The 23,466-nt window shown below is 43.8% G+C and overlaps 2 protein-coding genes across 4 annotated transcripts in view; both read left to right on the top strand.

Moving 5' to 3' along the window:
* The first annotated feature begins 38 nt into the window (after positions 1-38).
* On the top strand, positions 39-22,531 carry HOXD4 (homeobox D4). The gene is made up of 3 exons (XM_083413713.1): positions 39-252; positions 16,079-20,751; positions 21,298-22,531. Exons 2-3 carry the CDS (start codon positions 20,322-20,324, stop codon positions 21,606-21,608), a joined length of 741 nt encoding a protein of 246 aa, XP_083269839.1. The 5' UTR covers positions 39-252; positions 16,079-20,321; the 3' UTR covers positions 21,609-22,531.
* The window catches only part of HOXD3 (homeobox D3), a 51,243-nt gene continuing 27,920 nt past the window's right edge, over positions 144-23,466 (top strand). Inside the window, exons 1-2 of one of the 3 annotated variants that reach the window (XM_083411554.1) lie at positions 144-252; positions 16,079-16,105. The gene's annotated coding sequence lies outside the window, so the exon portion shown is untranslated. Of the gene's footprint in view, positions 253-14,806; positions 14,968-16,078; positions 16,106-23,466 lie in introns of those variants that run through there. The other 2 variants (XM_083411555.1, XM_083411558.1) reach the window with 2 other exon arrangements.

The raw sequence follows: 23,466 nt of genomic DNA on the forward strand, positions 1-23,466 counted from the left end.
GGTGAAGGGTTAGGGTGGGCGGGGAGGGACTGGGGGGGGGGCAGAGCTCCCTTGTCTTTGCCAGCAAGGCAGCTTGTTTATCTAGCGAGCTCTCTTTCCTCCCAGCCCTACCTGCCTGCCTGCCTGCCTGCCTTGCCTGCCTCCTTTGGCTTTTCCGATCGGGATGGGACTCGGATTGCTACCGAACGCGACCCCTAATGGATTACAGGGATGCGGCTGGGCTCCACGCCCTTCCACCGGGGCAGCGAACGGGTAAGGGATTTTTCAGCTCTCGTTTTCCACCATCACCACCACCTCCTCCTCCTCCTTCCCCCCATTTTATTCCTCACTCGTCTGCATCGCTGCAGGGCTTCCTACTTTCGCTCAGGCGCCGGAGAATGACTCCGTAAGTCATAAAAGAAAGTGGGCAAGGCGGGCGCTCATCACCATCACCACCATCACTGCAAGCGCCTGTGGTTGTTTTTTCTTCGCCCAAGCTGAGGCAACAGTGGCGAGGTGGTGCGGTGGGTTAGGCTTGGAAGCGCTTCGCCGCCTTCTGCTGCCACCTGCCTGGCTTTTGAGGCTTCCATGCCACGCAGAACAAGGCTGAGATAGGCACTCCCCGCCCCACTAGCGTGGCTCGCTAGTGGAATTGAATGCCTCTGAGGTTGGGGAGGCAAGAGTAGGTTTGGAAGCAAGAGAAACTGCCGAAGCAGAATTAAAAAAAAATATTCCCAAACAAAAACTACTAGCAAAACTATTTGAACCGAAATGTCCTGCAATTTCTACTTGTGCGCTGTTGCCTCCTCCCCCCCTTTAGTGGTTTTTCTTAACAGCAGGATTCCATCCGCATGCCTTTCATTATCAACAGGTGTGTGTGTGTGTGTGTGTGTGTGTGTGTGTGTGTGTGTGTGTCCCCATCCGGGTCACTAATAATTAGCAAAGCTAAGCGCTTCTACGTCCAGATTTGCTGCAGGGAGACTGGCTTACGATCTGTGGTTTCTTCTGTGCTGGGGAGTCCGACTTTTCATCCGATTAATCCTACCAAGATGGCTGGGAGGGCGGGGAGGAGGGGGGGGATCCTAAACAGAAAACAAGACCCTGTTTTAGGATTTTGCTTGCAAAGCGAAGGCCAAATGTTTGCAGTCGTGAAAACATCAGGGGATTGTTAAAACTGTACCTTGCGGGAGGGATGGCAAGGAATGTGTCATACTGTCTGATATACATAACAGTTTTGGAATGGATCGAGCAGCGGCTAGATGGTTTTTTCTAGGGCGGTCAAAACACTTCCTAGTGTGCATTGTCATAAAGAGCAAGTCGCATGTGGCGTGTTCCACGGTAGCTAACGCGTGGAAGGTTTAAGCAGACACCAATATGGCTGCAAGGTAGCAGGTACTTACTCTTATGTAGCAAGACAGCGACTTCTGGAGTAAAGGCGTTGCGGAATGTTGTGGTCTAGAGGGAGGATGACATCACCGTGGTGCTCAGACGTTTTCAAAAATATATTTTATATCGATCAGGCCTAAGTGAACCAAGGGAGATTATCTGTCTGTCTTTCTGGCTGTGAGCGGGGTTACATGAGGATTCAATACGTTTATTTTCATAGCAACAATTATGGGAAGGGGAATAATACATAAAGCTCAAGACAGTCCAATCTTAGCCATGTTTGCTTGGCAGTGAATAAATTCCTTACAGTGGGAATTAATTGTTAAGTAAATACGGCATAAGATTGCAGACTGGATACAAATATCTAATATATTTCCCCTATAACTTTGCTGTTGTTGTTATGTAGCCTTAGGCGTCTTTATTCCTATTTAAAATGTTACGCTGAATCATCACCCCATTTATTTATTTATTTTTAAAGGAAGGCTGTTGTCCGGTCTAGACAAAACATTTTATTTATTTATTTTTTTAAAAAGGTCGATTATCTCTTCCGGAATGTATTTTATTATGTTATGTTTATTATGTTATGGTCTTCCTGAAAACTGGTTTGCATAATGTGATTTATACATGCATTAAATATATTAATGCAATGTTGCTTATACATCAGTTTTGTTTAAGGGCCGTACTACTATGCATAAATATTTGATCACCCCACAATTTAAAATAACTTATCGGTGATAGGAATAAATTTCAATCTTGCTAATGCACTCAAATTTTATTCTGTAAAGAATGACTACTTCGTATATCCTTTTTGCGACTTGTTGGAAGTCAACACTTAATCACTCGAATACGGTTTCCTCTCTTTTTTCGATCAAGTCTACAGAACGTGGAGTTCTGGATTTCTAGCAATCAGTCTAGGGAAAGTTATTGGGCTAGGTGCTGGGTGGGAGTAAAATACCATCACAATCTTGCAAGGTGATTGTTGATTACAGTTTAATGGCTACAGTTTATAGCAGAAAGTCGCAAACCATCCTAAATAAAAATAATCATGTGTGCATATATAAGTCCGCCCACTTTCCCCTCTGCTATATTGCTTCTCCCTTTCCCTCCCTCCCAGTTAGACTGCATTTATTATAGCTAAGTTGGAGACACATTGTTGATTGGTTTGTTTGCCTTTGCATTATTGAAATCTTAATTTCCGCATCTTTTTTTTTTAACCATAAGATCTAACCCATCGTAGATTCGTAACCCAATGCAAAGTACGTGGATTTAAAGAAATAAAATAAAACAAAACCAAATCACGTTTGCTGGATGACTGTTCTTTTTGCAGAATATATTCATGTTCTTCGACTTAAAGTGCCAGAGTGCTTGGTGCTGAAAAACCCAGACTCTTAATTCTAAATGCATTCCATTCACTGGAAGAAAGGGGCACTGATTTCAGCACATTTTCCCACCTTAAACCGCAATTTTAGGCATACAGCTTTAGGCTTAACCACCCTACCATTGTGAATTCCACTGAGTTTTATGAGAGTTTGCTCACTGAAATAAAATTGATTGGGGGGGTATTGTATTTGGGGCTGCTCATTTCATTTCCCCCTAAAAAAGGAGAGAGTTCATAAATAGACACGTTAGGACCCTCTCAAGAAAGGAGAATTCATCCAGTGGTCAAACGTGGATAGTTTAATCACTTCTAGCTGAAAATGCACAGCAAGGCAACAATTTGGTGTAAGGAAAAATAATCTCAGAAATGGTCATGTTCTTAGTGAAGAAGAACCCACCCGTTCATATGTTGCCTAGATCTTTTGTACATTGGCGGTGGGTTCAGTGCCCTTAAACACCCATTCACCCAAAGCTCTAAAAATCTAATCGTGGTGTGTACACACACACACACACACCATTGAACTATATTTCTCAGGGGCTGCTGTATGAGTGCTTGGAGCTGGGGGTGGGAGAGAGAATCCGAACAAAGACAGTATTTCACTCTTTGGTTGGCAGGCAGCTGTTAAAGGTATTTACAGCTCTACTGCATTGCGGCACTGAATGCTGCTACTGCTAGTGTTAAGAGCTAAAAAACAGGAAGTGAGTGTGGGGTGGTGAGGAAAAAGGAATCGCCATAAACAGTTCATTTGGTCAGTGGGACAGAGCTTAAGACAGAAAATAACACCACATTGGGGATAAATATCTCACTAAAAATCCTTATGCCGAGTGGCTTTTGAAAACCTGCTTGTTCCTAAAGAGGAAGTATAGTTTAATTGGATGCGAGGGAGAAAATCTCCCCTTTCAAAATCTTCCAAATAGGAAGCTGAGGGCAGCAAACATGAAACATGTGTGAGTTAAAGGGCCGGGGGGGGGTGCGTGGGGAGGACACAAACACTTGCATGATCTCAGCATGGGAAGGGGGGAAATGGGTTGAGGGGCTTTCATTAAATAAAAAAAAGGTGGAAGTGAGAGGAGGGGCCAAGCGCTTTAAGGAGAAGGAAAAGCAACGCATTGTTTTGGAGCTCTTTGTGGCGGTAGCTGAAGCTTTCTTTGGAGAACATTATTGTCCTCCGGTTTTCTCCTGTTTGCAGACTTAAAATTGAACGGTGGATGGGTAGCTGTATCAAGGTAGAGTTGCAGGTTTGGGTTGGCTCCTAGGATAGTCATCAGTTCTTCCAAACTGACAGCAATCTGCGCTTTGGGAATGAATCAGCCGAGCTTTGAGATTTAAGAAGAAGAAGAATCGGAGACCTTTTTTAAAATGTTGGACCGTTTCAAAGCACCACCAGAAAGACGTAGACCTGACGTGGAGGCAGGAGCTATGTGGGGTTAAGAACAAGGTCGGCGCAGTTCCTTTAAAATCCATGTGGCTTCCAGGCTGCAGTCAGCGGGTTTCATGGAGCAGCCCTTAGCCACAATCCGGCACAAGGCTAGGCCTGGGTTAAAACTCCTGGATGCCAGACCGATTTTACTAGATCTTTAGCTAGAAAGAGAAAATGGGCCATCAATGCTGGCTTGTTGGTTGTTTGGCAACTGGTTTATTGTCTCTGTCTGGCCGACTGGCTCCGAAATCGGCCAAGCAACAGGCCTCTCTTCACTCTGAGCAGAACAGAGAACTCCCACATTGTTAGTCACCGACCGTGCCTGGGCGCATTGCTATTGAGGCCAATGGTTCTGCTCAAGGAGCCAGTCAAGGATCAGGAAGGATGTTAAGAGTCTGGGGTCTCGCCTTGAGTGGTGTCAGAGGCTCGTTTTGCCTTTGAAACGTTGCCAGCCTACTCTGCCTTCCTGTTTGCTAGTCGCTCGCTATGTTCCTTCTTATTGTGTCCCTCTGCATTCCTGTGCTGGACGCAGAACAGCCTGGCTAGCGCAGTCTCCCCCATGCAGCCTCAGATCTCCGTCCACACTGCCAGCTTCCTTTTCTCCCGTCCCTTTAAACAACCTCCGCATATTCTCAGCTGCTTTTCTCAGACCCTCAGCCTGGGCCAAGAACAAAACAGCTCAGCTCCACGTTTCCTGTCCAGCAAACATATTCAGAGGCGGTGGGGGCGGGCGTGCCTTTCAGTTTCAGCTGTTAAATAAATAGCTCTTATAATATTGACTTAAGGCGGGATGCCTCCCCTTCTTCAACATCAAAACATTGTTCAATATTACGTATACGTGCTTTATGTAAGGAGATCCCTTGAGAGTGAAGCCTGCAGCTGTGCAAACGCGCACACACTGGCATGACTGCGCTCAGGATGGTAGGAACCTTTCAGAGTCTGAAGGGACACTATCTATACAGTAATCAGAAGGCCTTCTGCACACCTGATATTTGAGTCGAGGGGTGCCACAAAGATGCGGTTCATACTTGTCCTTATTTCCCAGAAGGGATTCCCTACTCCTTCTAATTTCCTTTCCTTTCCTCTCCCCCTTTCCCTAATCCTCTTCTATCTGATTTGGGAGCAGATGTCACATGGAGACCCTGCCCCTCTCCTCCCTCCCCCTCCCCGCCCACCAGCCCCTGTGATGTGAAGAGTCACTTTGTCGTCTGGCCGCTCGTCCAGGAGAAGGCGCTGTAGGACAAGCCTCGCAGCCCTGTGCATCTTAAGACCTGCCCTCAGCCAGAGAGCGGCTGCAGTGACTCTGCTGATCTGTTACATGGCAGGGACCCGCAATCTGCAAGGGCAGCCCAGAAAGCCTCTCTTAACCCACCCCGCGCAAGCAGGTTCGAGGAAGAAAATGATCACGAAATTCTAGCTCTCTGCGACACTTTCTTGCCCTCCCCAAGCAATTGTCACAAGACATCAAATGCAATAATAATAATAATAATAATAATAATAATAATAGTCCCTTTACTTGGCTAATGTAATCTCATGCTTAAACTACACGTTTAACCAGTTTCACATTTGGGAGGTTGTAATGTCATGAGAGGCTAAGGCACTCTTGGTTCTCAGCATTCTGGAAAACAAGCTACAACCGTTTTAGGGAAGGGGAGGAGCCTAAATAGTTTCCGAATGCTCTACATTTCTTGACCCTGATAGAACCATAGTGTTGGAATGGAATACTGTATTGAAGTGATCCAGTCCAGTCTCTTGGTCAGTGCCGTATCTGCAGTGCAGGATTCAGTGACAGGATCCCTGCCAGATGGCAATCCACCCTCTACTTAAAGACCTCCAGCAGGGGCTACCCCAGCTGCTACCACCTCTGGAGGCAGCCTATTGCACTCTTGAACAGCACTTGCCATTCTCTCTTAATGTTTAGATAAAGACTACTTCCTTGCCATTCCCACCCATGAGTTCTAGTCTGGCCCTCTGGACCAACAGAGGACAGGCCTGCTCCATCTTCTTCTGCATGACAGTCCTTCAGAGATATTTGAAGGCTGTAATCATTAATTCTCTTTTCTCTGGACTAAAACTAGGCAACTTATAGTTCCTCATGAGACTTGGGTACCATGCTACTCACCATCCTGGTCCCCTTCCTCTAGCCATGCTCCATTTTGTCAGTACTCCGGTTGTAGCCTGACCAGCATGGAATATAGTGGAACTATTGCTTTTTTTTAATCTGGACATTAGGCTTCTTTTAAAATATCCTAATATTGCATTTAGGTGTTTTGGGTTTTTTTAGCAACTGCATCATACTGCTTATGTTTAGCTTATGATCAACTTATTGATCCTTTATTGATCCTTTCCCTATGTACTGCTGCCAAGGCAGGCTGCTTTGATCCTATATTTGTGTCTTTCATTCTTGGTATACAAATAAAGGACTTTACTTCCATCTCTGTTGAATTTCACATGGCTAGTTCTGGCCCAACATTTGAAACTGGAAGCCAGCTGCACTCTACTTAAGGAATTTATATTATTAATCTTATACATGTTTATCCAGAAGTGAGTAATAGTCAGCTCAGAGGGTCTTACTCTCAAGTAAATGGGGATAGGATTGCAGCCTAAATCTCACTGAGCTGGAAGGCTACAATCCTACATACACTGCATTGAGAGTAGATCCCAATGAAAGTTACTTTTGAGTAACTATGATAGGATCAGTAAGAGTAGAGATCTTAAGGGTAGCTCTGCCAAGGCAAGCTATTGAGGTCAATGGAGAGCTACATATTTGTTCATCTGCTAGGCCTTCATGCACTTCACAGCCTGATCCTATCTATGTTCAGTTGAAAGTAAATCCCAATGAATTCAAGGGTGCGCAGGACTGCCCCACAAGTAGTGCTCATATTCCACCCCTTCTTTTCAGTCTTATGCACATACCTGTGGGTGCAGCCAGTCAGCCAGACCTCTTTAGACCAGACAAAAGACATATTACAGCTACCTATTAAAAACCACAGTTGAAACGGCCCATAATCATCTCACTACACTCCCCGGGTCTCCCACAGACCAGTGCCATTTAAAATACCATCAGCCAGCCTCCTCACCCTCAAGTGCAGTCCCTGTTTATGGGGCTGTATAGACAGCCTTTTGTACCATAGCAAACAAGTGGTCACAGCTAGTTACTTCAGGGGACCATCATCTGTCTGATCTTTGATGTTGTTCTTCTCCTGCTTCCTTTGCTTTCCCTTTGATCTCTGATGGCCCCTAAAATGGTAGCCATTCCTCTCAAAAGTCTCTTACTTCTAACAGGGCTGAAAGCATCCAGTCCATTGGCTTGTAGTCTTCCCAATTGTAGGTGATAAAAGCAAATTGCATGTCTAGCTTTTTCTTTCTGTCTGCCTTCCCTACCCCCAACCTCATTCACTGGACTCTTTCAAGGTTCACCTTCCACAGTCATGACACAAGTACTTGGCCTAGATTGACCTTCTGCGCCACACAACCATCTCTCCCCCCACCTCTGTTTCTCTGTCTCCCTGTCTCCCATTGGCATGTGCAATAGATATGCACTGCCCTCCTCTTCACACTTGTGGTCTCCATCCATGGTGCCATCTTCTTCTTTCCTGAGTCAGAGCACCTGCCTTCATAACACAAACTTATACAACACAATACTATACACAGGGAAAGGCTATGGCTCAGTGGCAGAACATCTGCTTTGCACGCAGAAGATCCTTGGCATCTCCAAGAAGGGCTAGGAATGTCCCCTGCCACTCCCAGGCAGTGTACACAATACTGAGCTAGGTGGATCACTGGAATGACTCAATATAAAGCAGCTCCCTGCATTCCTATGTCTACTCAGAAGTAAGCTAGACTGAGTTCAATGGGGCTTACTTCAGGGTGGATGGGACTGCAGCCCCTAGATCTTTAAAATGTCACATCTCACACTAAGTTGGCTTTCTCTCTTCATTTAGTTGGGTAGGCATTGCACAGCTATCTTCCTAGCTATGTGAATCTCTCCATGTTCAGACAGCATACTTCCGAGTACCAGGTGTTGGACCAGGTGCCTATGAGACATGCCAAATTTTTAATCCCTTGGTTATGAGTTTTCATAGCCTGGTCACTGTTGGAAACAGAACGCCTTAGTCTAATTGAGCAAGGCAGTTCATTTGTCCTGAGAAAGTGGTCTTGATCAACATGAATGGCCACCACAGTCAATACATGATTCTACAGTATCCTGAAGAAATGCAAGGTTCCTTGACATGTGACTGGGTGATCAAAACAAATTCTTGTTGGTCAAACACACTACAGTGGGACCTCGGGTTACATACCCTTCAGGTCACATATGCTTCAGGTTACAGACTCCGCTAACCCAGAAATATCACCTCGGGTTAAGAACTTTGCTTCAGGATGAAGTTTGCTTCAGGATGAGAACAGAAATCGTACAGCGGCAGCGCAGCAGCAGCAGCGGGAGGCCCCATTAGCTAAAGTGGTGCTTCAGGTTAAGAACAGTTTCAGGTTAAGAACAAACCTCCAGAACGAATTAAGTTCTTAACCCCGAGGTACCACTGTACATTTTGAAGTTATGAAGTTAAAAGAGGCTTAGGCAAATTCATGAAGGAGAAGGTTGTCAACGGTTACTGGTCACTGCCTTCACTGTCAGAGGAATAATCATCATAATTTATTATTTGTACCCCGCCCATCTGACTGGTTTACCCCATCCACTCCGGGTGGTTTCCAGCTTATTTAAAAACATAGTAAAGCATTAAACCTTAAAAAGCTTCCCTATACCAGGCATAGGCAAACTCTGGCCCTCCAGATGTTTGGGACTACAATTCCCAACATCCCTGATCACTGTTCCTGTTAGCTAGGGATGATGGGAATTGTAGTCCCAAACATCTGGAGGGCCGGAGTTTGCCTATGCCTGCTCTATACTGTACAGGGCTTTTGTATATGGGTTCTTCTGAATATCAGTTGCTTGGAATTGCAGGTGGGCAAAGTGCTCTCATGGTCTAATCCTGTTTGCTGGTTTCCCACATGCATCTTGTTGGCCACCTTGAGAACAAGATGCTGGACTAGATGGGCCAATTGACCTGATCCAACAGTCTTGCATTATGTTCTTATGTCTCTTATGCTGCCTTCTTATCAAAAGTTCTTGGAATGAGAAAGAGCTCTGTGAAGCCCCAAACCTGCCTAATATTTTCCAATTAAGAAAGGTTACCTGTCTCCTTCTTCTGGCTACAGAATCCTGCCCGATCAGCCATGCACGTTCAATCAGAGGCTAACCCAACTTACCCAAATGAACCTATTCCCATATCATTCCTGTCCTGGGTCACCATCCTAAGAATTGAAACCCATCGAGTTTACTTCTTAGCAGCTGAGATTAGGGTGGCAGCACACGTTTTTGAGGCGAATGTGTATAGCTGATGAAATCAGATTGTAGAATTTAAATCAGGGGAGTGACAGCTACCTGAGGTGAAATCAGGTCCTACAAAGGGCAAAAAAAAAAGCAAACGACGCTTCAGTAGGACTTTCACTCAACTCATCCCTCTTTGCAGCTGTAGAAGTTCGTCAGCAAAGGATCTCAAAGTCATGGGTTTAAACACCACGTTGGGCAAAAACAATTCCTGCTTTGCAGGTAGTTGTACTAGATGACTTCAGTGGTTCTACTCGGAGTATGACTTAGTTGGCTACAATCCCTGTTTGCCACCCACCGCTCGCAAAAGAAGAGCAGGTTCTGAGGTGCAAAACCCCAGGTTTCTGACGGCAGTTAAAACCAAAGGACGTATTTTCCAGGTGAAATGTATTCGGGATGGAGCTACCGAGTGGTAAATAAATGTATCAGTCTCTTGAATAAGAGTTCTTACTTTGAGTCCTGTTTACATTAAATGCAAGTTATTGGCTTGAGTTTGACTCGATCTTACTGTGTTCCTATCCGGGAGTGAGGGGCTTCTGTTCTGCTTCCTTGCAGAGAATGGGGATAAAAGCGAAGTTATTCTCTCCTTTGCACGCGCCTTCTCTGGGCCCAGGACTTTTGAAGGCTCCGCATAGCACTAACCCGCTTTGAACCGAGCCATTTTGCAAACTTCTAATTTTTCACCTGAGAACGCTCCCCGTTTTCCCTCTCTGCTGATGTAGCCTTGACCACATTTAATGAAAGGCCACGTCATCTCCTCCTCCAGCTCATTTGCCTTATTTCCTCCTTTCTGTGGTTTCGGGGCATTAAACCCCTTGCCAATTTCCAGTGGATGCATTTATCCTAAATTGTATGGGCTAGCGCCAAGGAGCCGAAACCGACTTCTTCTGTACTTCTCGTTTTGAGAAATAACCAAGTAATCTGTGCTGGCATTTTGATCACGGTCCAGTACGAGTTTATTTTGATTTAGTGCAAAGTTTGTACAGAAGAAGAAGAAGAAAGGGGGGGGCACACACACACGGGGGAATCTATTTCTGACCGTATTTCTTCCTGCCTGTTAAAGAAGGCTTTGCACCTGTGAACTGGACCCCTCCGTTCCTAATCTGATTTTCTATGCTCATTTCCCTTCTAGGTGCATATCGTCACCAGTGAAGCCTATGCTATCTTTGATGACCACTTAAAAAATGGCAGGTCATTTCCTTAGTTGTGGCACTCAATGTAAAATGCACGTTTTTTCCTGTTTCTTCTTTTTTTTGCGGATTAAAACTTTTTACTAGCTTCGTGATGTGCTTCCTATAACTTTGAGAAAACAGAAACACGTCTAAATGCTATTTTATAGTCACAAAGCATTTGATTTGAGGCCAGTCTCCAGGGCTAGAAAACAGAGCTTTTTGGATGAGCCAGGAAAATGGGAAGACCTGAATGTCTCTCAACATGTGCAGAGCACATTTGTTTAATCACTGAGGAAGAACTAACCAGTACCAGTATGAGTTTAGGAAGAGGTGGTTCTAGGGCAGCGAGTGAGTTTCAAAGGGATTTGAAACCCGGTGCCTCTAATTTTAGCATTGAAGGTAGGACCGGCCTGCCATTGGATACAATGATGCAGCAGCCTCAGGCAGCTGGTTTTGGATGTCATGAAGGTGCAGCAAATTGTTTATTTAAATTATTTACATTATTGTTGTTATTGCAAGGGGATGTGTGCAAGGGGGTGTTATTGCAAGGGGGTTTCCTGATTCAGGTCCAAAAAACCATAGCTGGTCTTGGGTATTAAGTAATTTCACTGGGATGGGGAGAGTGGGAACTGGCAAAATGCTGCTGTGCACACCAGGCAGGAAGATGTCTTGGCTAATTAAGGTGTTTTGCAGTGCATTGTATGGGAGACCTAGACTGAGTGACCAAGCTCTGTGGTGAAAAATCAGGAGACAAACCAGCTGCTAGCCTTGTGTATTAGATAATGAATCTTACTGGCTCTGTATTCACAGACTGTACCATTTGACTCTTCTACTTATCACAGTTCTACTGTACCGTTTGACTCTGTCTACTTATCACAGAAAGTAGCAAACTTTCTTTTGGGTCCTAGCATTTCTACACAGGTTTTGGGTGGATGATATGGAGGTATATTCAATCACTTGAGCCCCCATGTGATTGGGACTCTAAAGTAGTACAGCCCAGACACAAGTTGAGCATTGAGTAAAGCAGGAATCAAGCGCCTCAGATGTCCATGTGTCCTCTTAGAACAGGGGTGGCCAATGTGGTGTCCTCAATGTGTTATGAATGAAAACTCCTATCATCTATGACCCTTGGCCATGCTGGCTGGGACATATGGGAGTTGTAGCCCAAAATATATGGAGAGCAGCACCTTGAGCACCTTGGCTTGGAACTTTGATGTCATGGGACCTGGACCACAGCTAGAAGGATTTTTTTGCAGAAGGGACAAAATACTACTTTGTTAAGTGGTCGGGACACACTGTCCAAATGAAGATCAGGAAAGGGGGCCATCATTTAGAATCTATGTCCAATAGCAGAAACCTTAGTGCTAATGTCAATAATATGTTCTCAGAACAAATCCTCATCTTCAGGAGTGCACACAGAATCAATCACCAAGGTAAGAGGAAGTACTTGAATGGAAAGTGTATTCTAAACTTGTGTCATTGAAACCAGACACACTGAGAACAATGTTAGTCCTTCTCACAGTTGGGCTGCTTAAGTCCAGTTGTAGGACTCTACCCCAAGAGAGGTACTTAGGATACGAATGCAAGTCACTGGAGCTTCAATTCAGTTTGATAGCTAAAGCAGCTGAACTAAACGGCAGACGCAAGCCTTTAAGCACACTTTTCTGAAGGCAAGTTCCATCAAAATTAAAGTCTAATCAATCAATAATGTCCGTTAATGCACATGATCCACATGGATCGTGTTTAAACTGTCTATAGTTCAAGTATTCCAGATTACCAATTTTGGGGATTTGAGTGTAACAGGGGGCCTGATTTGCAAGGCAGCCTCGTGGCGGCTTACTGATCCGAATCCGTGCCCCATAAATATTTGCTTGTGTTTTTCCTTTTTGTGTTCCCCGTCCCTTGGAAAAAGTTTCTATAATTTTGTCCCGTTTGGCTTATCTGAGTCTTCATTTACTGTGGAAAGCTGAGCAGAATTTCGCTTGGATTGGAACGATATTTTTTAATTTTTTCTAAAAAATATTTATACCATTTGAACAACATCTTAGAAAACTGCGAGAGCCCCAAATTCTGAACTCGTATTCCACGATATTACCGAAGGTGTCACGTAAAGTAAAATTAGGATTTTTGTGTGACTACTTTTTCAACATAAGTGGTTGGTAAGCCTGTTAAACCGAGAGACCTAATTTATGTTTTGAGTCTCTGCACACATTGCAGTAAAATAACACCCTTCCTCCACACATGAAAACCCCTCTTAATTCCCACCCAACCCCCATTGGGAGATTTACTAATTTAAAGTAATGTATATACGAAGGGGTGGGGGTGAGAGAACGTTAGTTTAAAATAGTATGTAAACTTCCAAACACTTTGCCTGAACTAGATGCAGGGAAGTTATTCTGGTCCGAGCAACCTTAGAAAGAATCTAGCCTTTCCAGCAGGTGAACGTCAGTTGCATTTGTTCCTAAGAATCCTGGCCTCCCCTGAAGGCTGTGACAAAAGTCCTGCTCACCTAAATGACTTCGGATACCTTCCTCCTAGGCTGAACCTTACAGCCTTACAGCGAGGCATGCACACCCATGCTCCGGAGTCATTTTCACAAATCATTTCCCTGTAATAATAAGATCAATTCACATGGCAGGAGGGCCAAGTGGCGGGCGGGGCCTTCTCCGTTCAAACATTTCTGCTCTGCTCATTTTAAATGTCAGAAGGTACTTGCCTTTATCTTGCCTTGCCGTTTTATCTTATTTGTTTCATTTTGGGGTATTGTTTACCAAAAAAAAAATTCGTCCATTGACCTACACAACTGGAAAAGCATTTATCCCTGCCACCCCTAGTTTTATATCTGTATATCTACACAGATTCTTCCTCACACACAACTTTGCATGCAAAAGGTTATACCTTCCCAGGGACATTTGACTTCCGGTGTCTTAGAATTTTAGTTTCTTTAAAATCTAATTTGACTTACTCACCCGCTCCTTCTCCCCCCCCCCCACCTCTCTCTGCTCCCTCCTTTCCTTCACACCAGACTACTTTTTATTGCTTTATGACTCCCCTCCTTAAAGCTTCAGCTATCAAAGTTTTAGGGAGGCGGCGGAGGGGGACGACGACACGAATAGGCTGAGCTGTTTTGTCACTTTTACAAGTCCCGTGTATCTCCCTGCGCTGTGAAACAGTTTGGTTAGTATGAAGGGGCCCAAAAGAGGCCGCCTGATAAAGAGTTGCTGAACTGTGTTGCTAGATCCATTCTGGATCTCACGGTGGCCAGCCAGATCCCTCTTGGAAGCCTTCCTCTCTCTTTTGCGCCCACCCAACGTCTGCTGCGCTGCTCCTGCACATGGAGGTTTTGCTATCGGTCAATTGCACACACACACACACCCAGCACTTTCCGTAGCTGCTTAGCAAACAGACATAGATAAACACGTTCTTCCTCTGACAAACCCTAGACAACAGAACCATTTATCCTGCAGAACCGCACCATTCGCTCCAAAGTTGTGTGTGCATCGCAGCCGTCTGGATGGTCGCGTAACGCGAGTGCCTGGGGCCTGACCATAGAGACGAGGCTGGGCGTGGGCTAGCTGGGAGGATCCCACAAACGTGATGGCCTTTGGTGTTGCTTAAAATCGTCCCTCCTTCTCTCCCTCCCTCCCACCACTCCACATACATATTCATTCAAATAAATTTTGAATCGGTACTCACAGCGAAATTCACACGTTCCTTTCCTCATTAAAGGGGAGATCTAAACTGCCACTGGGGCCTGTCCTGGCACAACTCATTATTATTATTTTTAATAAAAAAAGAGCCTGGCCTAAACGCTACAGACCCGCAAGGCCTCCAGTGCCTGGCCCTCGCTATTTTGGACTACTTTAAATTTCATAGAACGCAGGATGTGTGGTGGGGTTACCCCCTTTCCCCCCTTCTCTTTAACCCCCCTTCCTTCCAGGCCCTCTTTATATAAGTGAATAAAAGTTTAAAGCTAGAGGTTATTTATTGTTCCGCCGAGATAAGTCCTGAGTGGCTCTTTCGAAGCACGTGATTCCAATAAACTTTGTTTTATGGCTTGAGAGTTGACAAGCCAAAATATAATTCCCACCATAAATTAGTTTAAGAGCATACAAGTGCAGATGCTTTAGTTCCTGGGAGCAGTGACAGGGAAAGTGTTAGGCAGGAGACCTCTGCCTGAAACCAAGCGCCCGGGACCTCTGCTTCTCCCGGGGGTACCTTCCTCTTCCCTTTGGCAAAGCTCACAGTAAGTCTCTTCTCGCGCTCCATATGTGACCGAGTCCCTCTCTCCAGTGACCGTGTGTCTGAGTCTTCCCTGGAACTGTATATGAATGAAAAGATCAGATCCAGGGAAGCCCGGAAGTATTATAGGAATAGCATTTCCTTCGGATTTGCTCCAAGTTTTAAGAGAGCTATCAGTAAATCGCACGTCGACGGTTTTAATTTTAATTTTGTAAAAGAAACCAACCTCGGTTTAAGCCGGTAGATCCTTCATTAAGTGTTTAGTTTGCAGAGATTTGAAGGGCACTGCGTTCTGGCTGTTATTCTAGAAGGAGAGTGAAGGGAGGAACGGAACGAGAGATAAGATGATACATCGATGGAATGATTGCTCCCTGCTTTATGCTGGTCTGGGTGTCTATACAGCCCTTCTCAGGGATAGCGCAGGCAAAAGTGAAGGGGATGTTTTGCAAAATAGCTTAACCTTGGTTGTTTCTCTTTGAAAACATTGTTTAAATAGTCTCTCTCTCTCTCCCCACGTGGGTGATAATGTAGAATTTATTTGTTACAATAAGAGAAGAAATACACAGACAGAAAAAGGGAAATCTGTTTAAGTAAACAGTAAAATAGATTTACTATAATAATGATGATATTTACAAGTTCATGTTGGGGAAATGGTATGAATTTTTAAGCAAGCGGGTTACTGACTAAATACTGGCCAGGGCGCTTCAGGGATATGCTGGTAAGGTTTCTGTCACTTTGGGATTAACCCAGTTGGAGGAAGAATCCTTTATATCTTTATCAGATAAAACATTTTATAGAAACATAGTTGAAACTAGCAGTAAGGATGATCGTATACAATTACATGGTAACTCTGGCTGAAATATTTAATTGGGCTGGCTTTTATTGCAAAAAGAATTTAACAAAAGAGGCAAATCAGCAACTGGGGGTGTGTGTGTGTTGATTTGTCACCTTTATATGCAATGCCTGCCTGTGTCCTTAATATTCTCATATCTAAATAGAGATGCAATGCGAGCATCCCCCCCCCAAATATGATCAGTATCATCTATACATGGAAAAACAACAATACGAAATGGTTTTGTTTATTTTCTTTCTCCTCTTTCCCCCCATTGCAACAGGTTCGGGACAATGGAAGGGCGTCTACAGTAAGTGCACTTTTTTCCCTTCTCCTTTTCGTGTGTGCAAAATTTGCTGGGGCTTCCAAGCATCGCCTTGTCAACGTTTGAGTTTGTAAACAGAGATAGTGTGTTTCTGATAGTGTGTTTCTGCAAGGCTGTTTTGTACTGGACGGCTTGTGGGGCTTCAAGCTTGCTCTCTCTCTCTGTCTCCCTCTCCCATCCTCCTGCGGTCTGTGGCTGCAGATCACAGCAAACGCTGATTGTGCAGTTTCTGGGGAGATAATTGCAGGTGAAGGTGCCCATCTTTTGCCTCTCTTAAGCTCTTTCCAGCTAACGAGCAGGATTAGCATTTTAACAGGATAAAGTCATGCCGTGTTTCCTTGTGCAAATGTTGAATCTATCATGTCCCAGGGCAAGCACTTCTACTGGTTGGCTCCTCTTTTGGTGGAGATCCAAAATACGGATTGCGCTTGCCCTCTCGCTACTGCAGCCTTTGAGGATGAACTAATGTTCCAACGAGGAGTTATGCTCTAAATGCTGTTGTATCTCCTCCCCTTTTATTTTGGGCATAAAGGCCTGCTGCTTGCAATGGAAAGGTGCACTCCTAGTCAATACGCATAGGATCGCAACCAAGGCTGTGTTAATGATGTTATTGTTAGGTGTCAGTGAAATGTTCCCGAGATAGAGTGGTTGACATTTATATGAAATACTGGAAGAAAGCAGATACGGATAATATTGCTGTCTGAACTTAGGGGAAACAGGAGGTAAAAATAATAGGAGAGGGAGGGCTGGATTTCAATAAAGGGGAAAGGAAGAAAGGCTATGATTAGTTCAATGGTTGCAAGTATATGTGGCATAATTATATGTGGAGCATGAGTTCTAGCTGCTGTCCTGGGATACAATACATTACCTCCCTATTTAGAAAAAAAGGGAAACCAATATAACCATATGTTACTCAACCTCTAAAAGCGATTATTTTCGGCACAACATTTTTCTGTCTCCTTTATGCTTTCCTTCCTTAGCTCTGAGCCATTTACTTTGCTAATTTTAAATCCCAGCCTGATACATCGATCTGCCTGTTTTAAAATCACAATATTGTGCTGTGTATGGCTTTGGGATGGCTTTAAACCACTAAGAGGGTGACTGGGATTTCCCACATTTTCTTCCTTCCTACTGAAATCCCCCCCTTTTTTTGCCCTTGCCTCAGTTTTCTTTGGCCAGCCTTAAAACTTAACAAGAAAATAAGCACCACCCTTTCATTTTCTATCCTTCCTTCCTTCCTTCCTTCTTCTTATTTTAAAAAAATATTCTTAAACTTAGCTGCAGCATACTGATTATGAACCAGAATACAAAAACGGCCTGGTGGATCAAAAGAATTTGTACGGGCAGTTGAGCACGAGGTGAATGTTTAACGCTTTTGTTCATCAATAACTCCTTTGGCTTTGACCTGTCTGAGCAAGTCGCGCAATAAGGTGAAACGCAGGTCACAGCGTCTAACAAATATGAAAATCTGGGCTATTGCACAAAATATTCGAACGATTCTTTTTTTAAAAATGTTTTGTTTTGTTTAAATTAAAGAAAGCCCTTTCTCCGATTAGTCCTGTCCCAGGCCACCCTTTAATTCCGCTTTCCCCGAGAAGTAACATTTGAAAACGTATATTCTGTAGAATTGGACCGTTTTGCATTTCTTGCTTAAATACTTACTCATCAAAGGGAGCAAGAGTGGGGAGTACCCACGCATTCTTCTCATTAGAAATAAGAATGCCTCTTTAGCCAACTCAGAGAGCAGGTACTGATTCAGAAATCCGTAAAGTGATCCACTTGCTCTTCCATTTCTGTCCCAAGGAGACCACCTTCTGGAAAGAAAAAGCCACCCCTAATTCCATGAAAAGGAGCAGATCGTTGCTTAAAAAGCCATTTGCTCACAGATGCTTAATGATATATATGCATACATGTCTATAGATACATATATGTGTGTACACACACATACACATATACATATATGCACACACACACAGACACGTACATATAATCCCATGCACTCTCGCTCTGATTTATCCCAAGTTGGTTTGCTTAGAATACCCAACAGAGGGAGAATGGAAGGGAGCTGACCGCAAGACAACACAGAGGAACCGGGTCAGCCACAATGCATGAACTTTTGGAATCCTGTGTGTTGCCGTCGACAAAGTAGAAATAATGAAACGCTGGGATATGTTTGTAAATGATTTAAGATGACCTCTTGCCCTGCCCTTCACCATCAACACTACTGCATGAAAACCAAAGGACAGTGGTGTGGAGGGTTTTTTCTTCTTCTTTTTATAAGGCTCAGATACCCTCCGCAGTTAGGAGAATATTTAGCTTGATGGTAGTGGCATCAAGATAAAAATACAAAAATAGAAATAGAAATAATTCCATTTAGTTGTTTTCAGAAACGAATAGTTAGCTTTCTCCTATATAAAGGTCCCTTTGCACCAAGACTTTTATTATGGGATTGAAAGGCGGATTGTTTAGATCAACATCATGCTATTGACAAAAAATAAATTAGCTGACAGCCTTTCTTTTTATTGAAAGTGTACAGTTATTATTTGAATGGTGTTTTTTTTTAAGTGCAAGTGCTTTAAATGCTGCAGAATCCAGAGCGATTGTCACGTAGATTATCTGAAAATCCCGTCGTGAGAACTCGTTACATCTTGAAAAAGACCAAAGTCACAACAATGACACTTTTTTGGTATGCTTTCCTATGAAATCATTATATTTTTCAAATCCATAATTTCAGACCTTTACCCCAACAGAGAGTAGTATGAATTCCTCGCGAGCGGGATCAGGACGCTACAGTGACGCTGCCTTTGTTACCCACCCTCTGTAGACGAAAGCAAAATGTTATTACGTTGTCTATATATACCCTGTAGAACCGAATTTGTGTGGTGTTTACATAGTCACAGATTCGATTCTAGGGGAATATATGGTCGATGCAAAAACTTCACCTTTCTGCAAATGGTTATAAGTTATAAACATAGAAGATGCTCAAAGACACATGCATGTTGGATGCTATTGCCTCACTCTGGTATACTAGGACATTAAAAAAAAAATAGTTCTATATTTGTTGCTTATTTTTTTTTAAAAAATTACAGTTATTTATATCTCACCATAAACCTGTTCGTATTAATATAATTAGTCTGCAAAGAATTTGTGAAAATGCTAATTGCCCAGTTAATATGTGCTTGCAGATAATAATAAAGGGTGGCTAAAGTAACTTTGATAATACCGATTTCTGTATTCGTTCCCATGCCCCAATTTTCTCCAGATTTTTATGTTAACGTTGGACGCCAATAGAAACAGACGCCTCGTTTTATTATACTCTGAAAGAAGTCTATGAACAATTTGAATATTGGAATTATCTTATTAAAGCTTTTTTTAAAAAAAAAACAACAGCAATTTTTTTAAAAAAACAGCCATTTTAAAAATATATATATATATTTTAGGTTGAACTTTAGAGGTCTCAGGATAGTTTGTTATCTGTATGGAGTTTACAAAAACAGATTGTTTCGACACTTGCAATGTAAATTCGAAGCTAGTTACTTATTGCCTAATTTTGTTCTGCCCAACTAGATGCTGGTAACTTTTGGTTGACCCCTGCCAAACAAAGGCAGAGGAGATCCATTGTACATCATATTGCCCTCTTGTTTGATGTCTTCTTCTGATTTTCTGTCCTTTGCCTGGTTTTCGACGCTTCCTTCGCTCCCCTTGCCTGAACTTAACGCTTTGGCTCTTGATTGCTGAAATGTAACCAACTAATGTTTTCATATGATCCCCGAAATTGTAAGCTAAAGGGCATCAAAGGTTAAGAAAGTCAGATGAGACAAAAGGCTTTGATTTACCTGGGGGAGGGGGGGAAGAGGGCAGATGGGGTTGGGGCGTGGGTGTCAGGGAGACGGCCATCTATTGATGAATCGTATTTTATGGTATTCATATCTCCTTTTGGAGGGAGGGAGAGGGGGGAAAACCACGCGAATCATCAGACAGCATGTGGGTCCACTTGATTACCCGTATATTATTTAGTGAAATTTGTGGAAATTATGAGGTGCACACACAAATCCGGTGATAAACCTCTCTGCCTCCCGATTGGCTGAGCAGGTCACATGGGCGCCTAACTTTATTCAGTTGACAGCAAGTAGGAGGGCTCTCTGGAAGGAGAAAAAAAGACAACACGAGAAAAATTAGTATTTTCTACCTTCCGAAATTAATGGCCATGAGTTCGTATATGGTGAACTCTAAGTATGTGGACCCCAAATTCCCCCCTTGCGAGGAATATCTGCAGAACAGCTACCTTGCTGAGCAAAGCTCAGACTATTACGGTGCCTCGCAAGGCTCTGACTTCCAGCACCAGGGAATCTATCCACGGTCAAACTACAGCGAGCAGCCCTACGGTTGTAGCAATGCCCAGGGCTCGGCAGTGCAGCCGCGGGGTCACGGGCAGGAGCAATCCGGCCCAGCGAGCCACTTCCCCGGGCAGGCTGAGCACTGTCCCCCGCCTCCAATGCCCGCCACGAGGACCTGCAACCAGCAGCCCAGCCTCAAAAGCCCCAACGGGTCATCGCCACCAACAGCAGCAGGAGCAATGAAGCAGCCAGCGGTGGTTTACCCTTGGATGAAGAAAGTCCACGTTAACTCAGGTAAGCATCCCCTTCTGCTACCCACCTCGCCCACCCCACCCCACTCCGCCTCCCCATTCTTGATTCATTACCCCACCTCACCCCACCCCTCTAAAGTCCTTTCCAGGCTTGGCGACGCGGGTTGAAATCGAGGTAGCCAATTACACTCGCCATAAATTTTTATGGCCGGGGAAATAGGCCTCTTGGTCATGTGGTTGTGGGCATGAGAATATTCCATTTCAGAAAGATGCTAGAGATATTTAAAGGTCCGCTGTTTCTATGAGGGAAGGAGGGGGGTTAGTGTGTGTGTGTGTGTGTGTGTGTGTGTGTGTGTGAAAGAGAGAGAGAGAGAGAGAGAGAGAGAGAGAGGAAGAAAGCATGCCCATCTGTTATTAGCAAATGTAATGGTGTATATAACGGCCACATGGTTACCAGAGACTCCTTTATCTCTCTCTTCCTTAACGCCTAATGAGAAAGTCAAGACTAGGCTATGGGTTTGCTGTTGTTGTTGTTGTTTTGGAGGGTTGGTTGTTAAGCCCTGCCTGTGGTTTGTCTCTCCCCGCTCAGTGAATCCTAATTACACCGGAGGAGAACCGAAGCGCTCCAGGACAGCCTACACGAGGCAGCAAGTCCTCGAGCTGGAGAAGGAATTCCACTTCAACCGGTACCTGACTCGGCGCCGGCGGATCGAAATCGCCCACACGTTGTGTCTCTCCGAACGCCAGATCAAGATCTGGTTCCAGAACAGGAGGATGAAGTGGAAAAAAGACCACAAACTGCCCAACACCAAGGGCCGGTCCTCTAGCTCTTCCTCGGCCCCCAGCCAACACTCACAGACTGTCTCCAAGGAGCATCAGACAGACTTGACAACTTTGTAGGGAACTTGGAAGATGGTCCGTTTCAGACCCGGTTGATTCGGAACTGAACTGTCCAGGATACACAAACAAACAAACAAATATACAAACAAGCACCCAAACAAACGCACATGCCGGCTAAAAGCAGAAACCTGCACGTAGCAGCCAACAACTCCCAAATTGTCCTCATCCTGCTTTAAGGTACTGAAGACAAACCCAACGATATTATGGACTTCGTAGGAATAATGCAAAACAGCACAACCATTCACACTCAAACAAACTCTGCATCCAGGTGGTGAGAAAGTGATAATTATAAATATATATATATAGATATATATACAGAAAGAGAGAGAGAAAGATAGATAAAAATATTTTTAAAATAAAACTCCTCTGCCGACACACAGCTATTGCACCATTACAAACGGGATCGTATTGTGTTGTTTCGTCTGGGATCTCCAAGGAGAGAGGTTTTTTTGGGTGGTGGTGGAATTGATTCTCTTAATTTCGTTATTTCTTCCTCCCCACCCCACCCCCAATGCCATTCCGGGTTGTGCATTTGGGTAAATCCTAAACAGAAGTCTCTGAAAACCTGTGAACTCTTCCCCCTAGTCCCCCGCTCATCTCCGCTGTTACCGTTATTTTTTTTGTTTGTTTCTTAAGGGGAGGGGAAAGCGTTTCCATTCTTCTAACTTTTCAGAAATATTTAATACAAATATGATGTGAAACGGGTTATTTTATTGTTATTTTTTTGTACTGTATTAGCGTATTTATTTATTTCTTGTTTAGGAAAAAGAAAAAGTTAGAGAGACAAACCAAAAAGAGAGAGAGAGAGAGAACGCAAGCGTGTACTCTCCCTGCCTTTCAATGTTATTCAGTGTTTTTATCTCCCATAAAAATAGAGATCTTTCTCTCTCCCCCCCCCCCCACTCCCTGACCCTGTTTTTTTTTTTTTAATTTCTTCTGTATATAGGCAAATGTTTTCTAGCTTTTAGAGACGAGGAGCAAAGCATTATTATCGTTTTTAAATGAAATGGATTAAAAACGTTTCCTTTTGTTCACGCGTTATACTTTGAGCCAAGGCGGGGTTGGAGGGAGGGGTGTTGTGTGGGAGGAGGGACAGGGCAAATTATAAACAAAAGGAAAGCAAAACGGGGAAAATGAAGTGAATATTCCAAGGGATTTGTGATATGGGGAACAAACAAACAAGGTGGCATGGTGTTTACTATTACTATAATGTTTTGAATTAAACCATCGTGTTGGTTTTTCAAAGCAAAACAGACGGAACAAAAGCCCAGGAATGAGCTGCATGTTTCGGATGGAAATGCTTGTGTTTCTTTTTTATTCACCCATAAATAAGAAATATTGGATCTGTTTAATATAATTTCAGAGGAAGCGGGTAGGCTTAGTGAGGGAAGAATATGCTCTAATAGCATACCTCGGCATGCATCCATGCATTTTATACTATTGTGTAGATCAACCCAGATTTGGCTGAAAGTATCTGAACCAATGCAAACCTTACATAAACGATGCTAAAACCGCCGTCCCTTCCAATTACAACTTTGGATAGGAACGGAGTGAATATAACACGCCCCCCCCCCTTAATCAGTAGGCTAAGTTTCGGAAAATTGGAAAAAGAAGAAAGGTAGATGAGCTTGTTTGTTAAGTTCGCATCCCTCTTAAATGAACAGCCATTGCCCAGGCATGTTGATTTCGACGGGAATTCTAGCACAACCCTAGACCTGCCTACTCAGAAGTAAGCCCCGCAGAATTCAATAAGACTGACTCTCAGGTAAGGGTGCATAGGATCGCCAATCCACTCAGCCTACCGAGTGTTGCAAGAGAATTCTGAATTCTAAGAATTGACATTTCTGTGTTCTAGAAT

Source organism: Podarcis tiliguerta, assembly GCF_965153285.1.
Source record: "Podarcis tiliguerta genome assembly, chromosome: 1".
Classification (NCBI taxonomy): domain Eukaryota; kingdom Metazoa; phylum Chordata; class Lepidosauria; order Squamata; family Lacertidae; genus Podarcis; species Podarcis tiliguerta.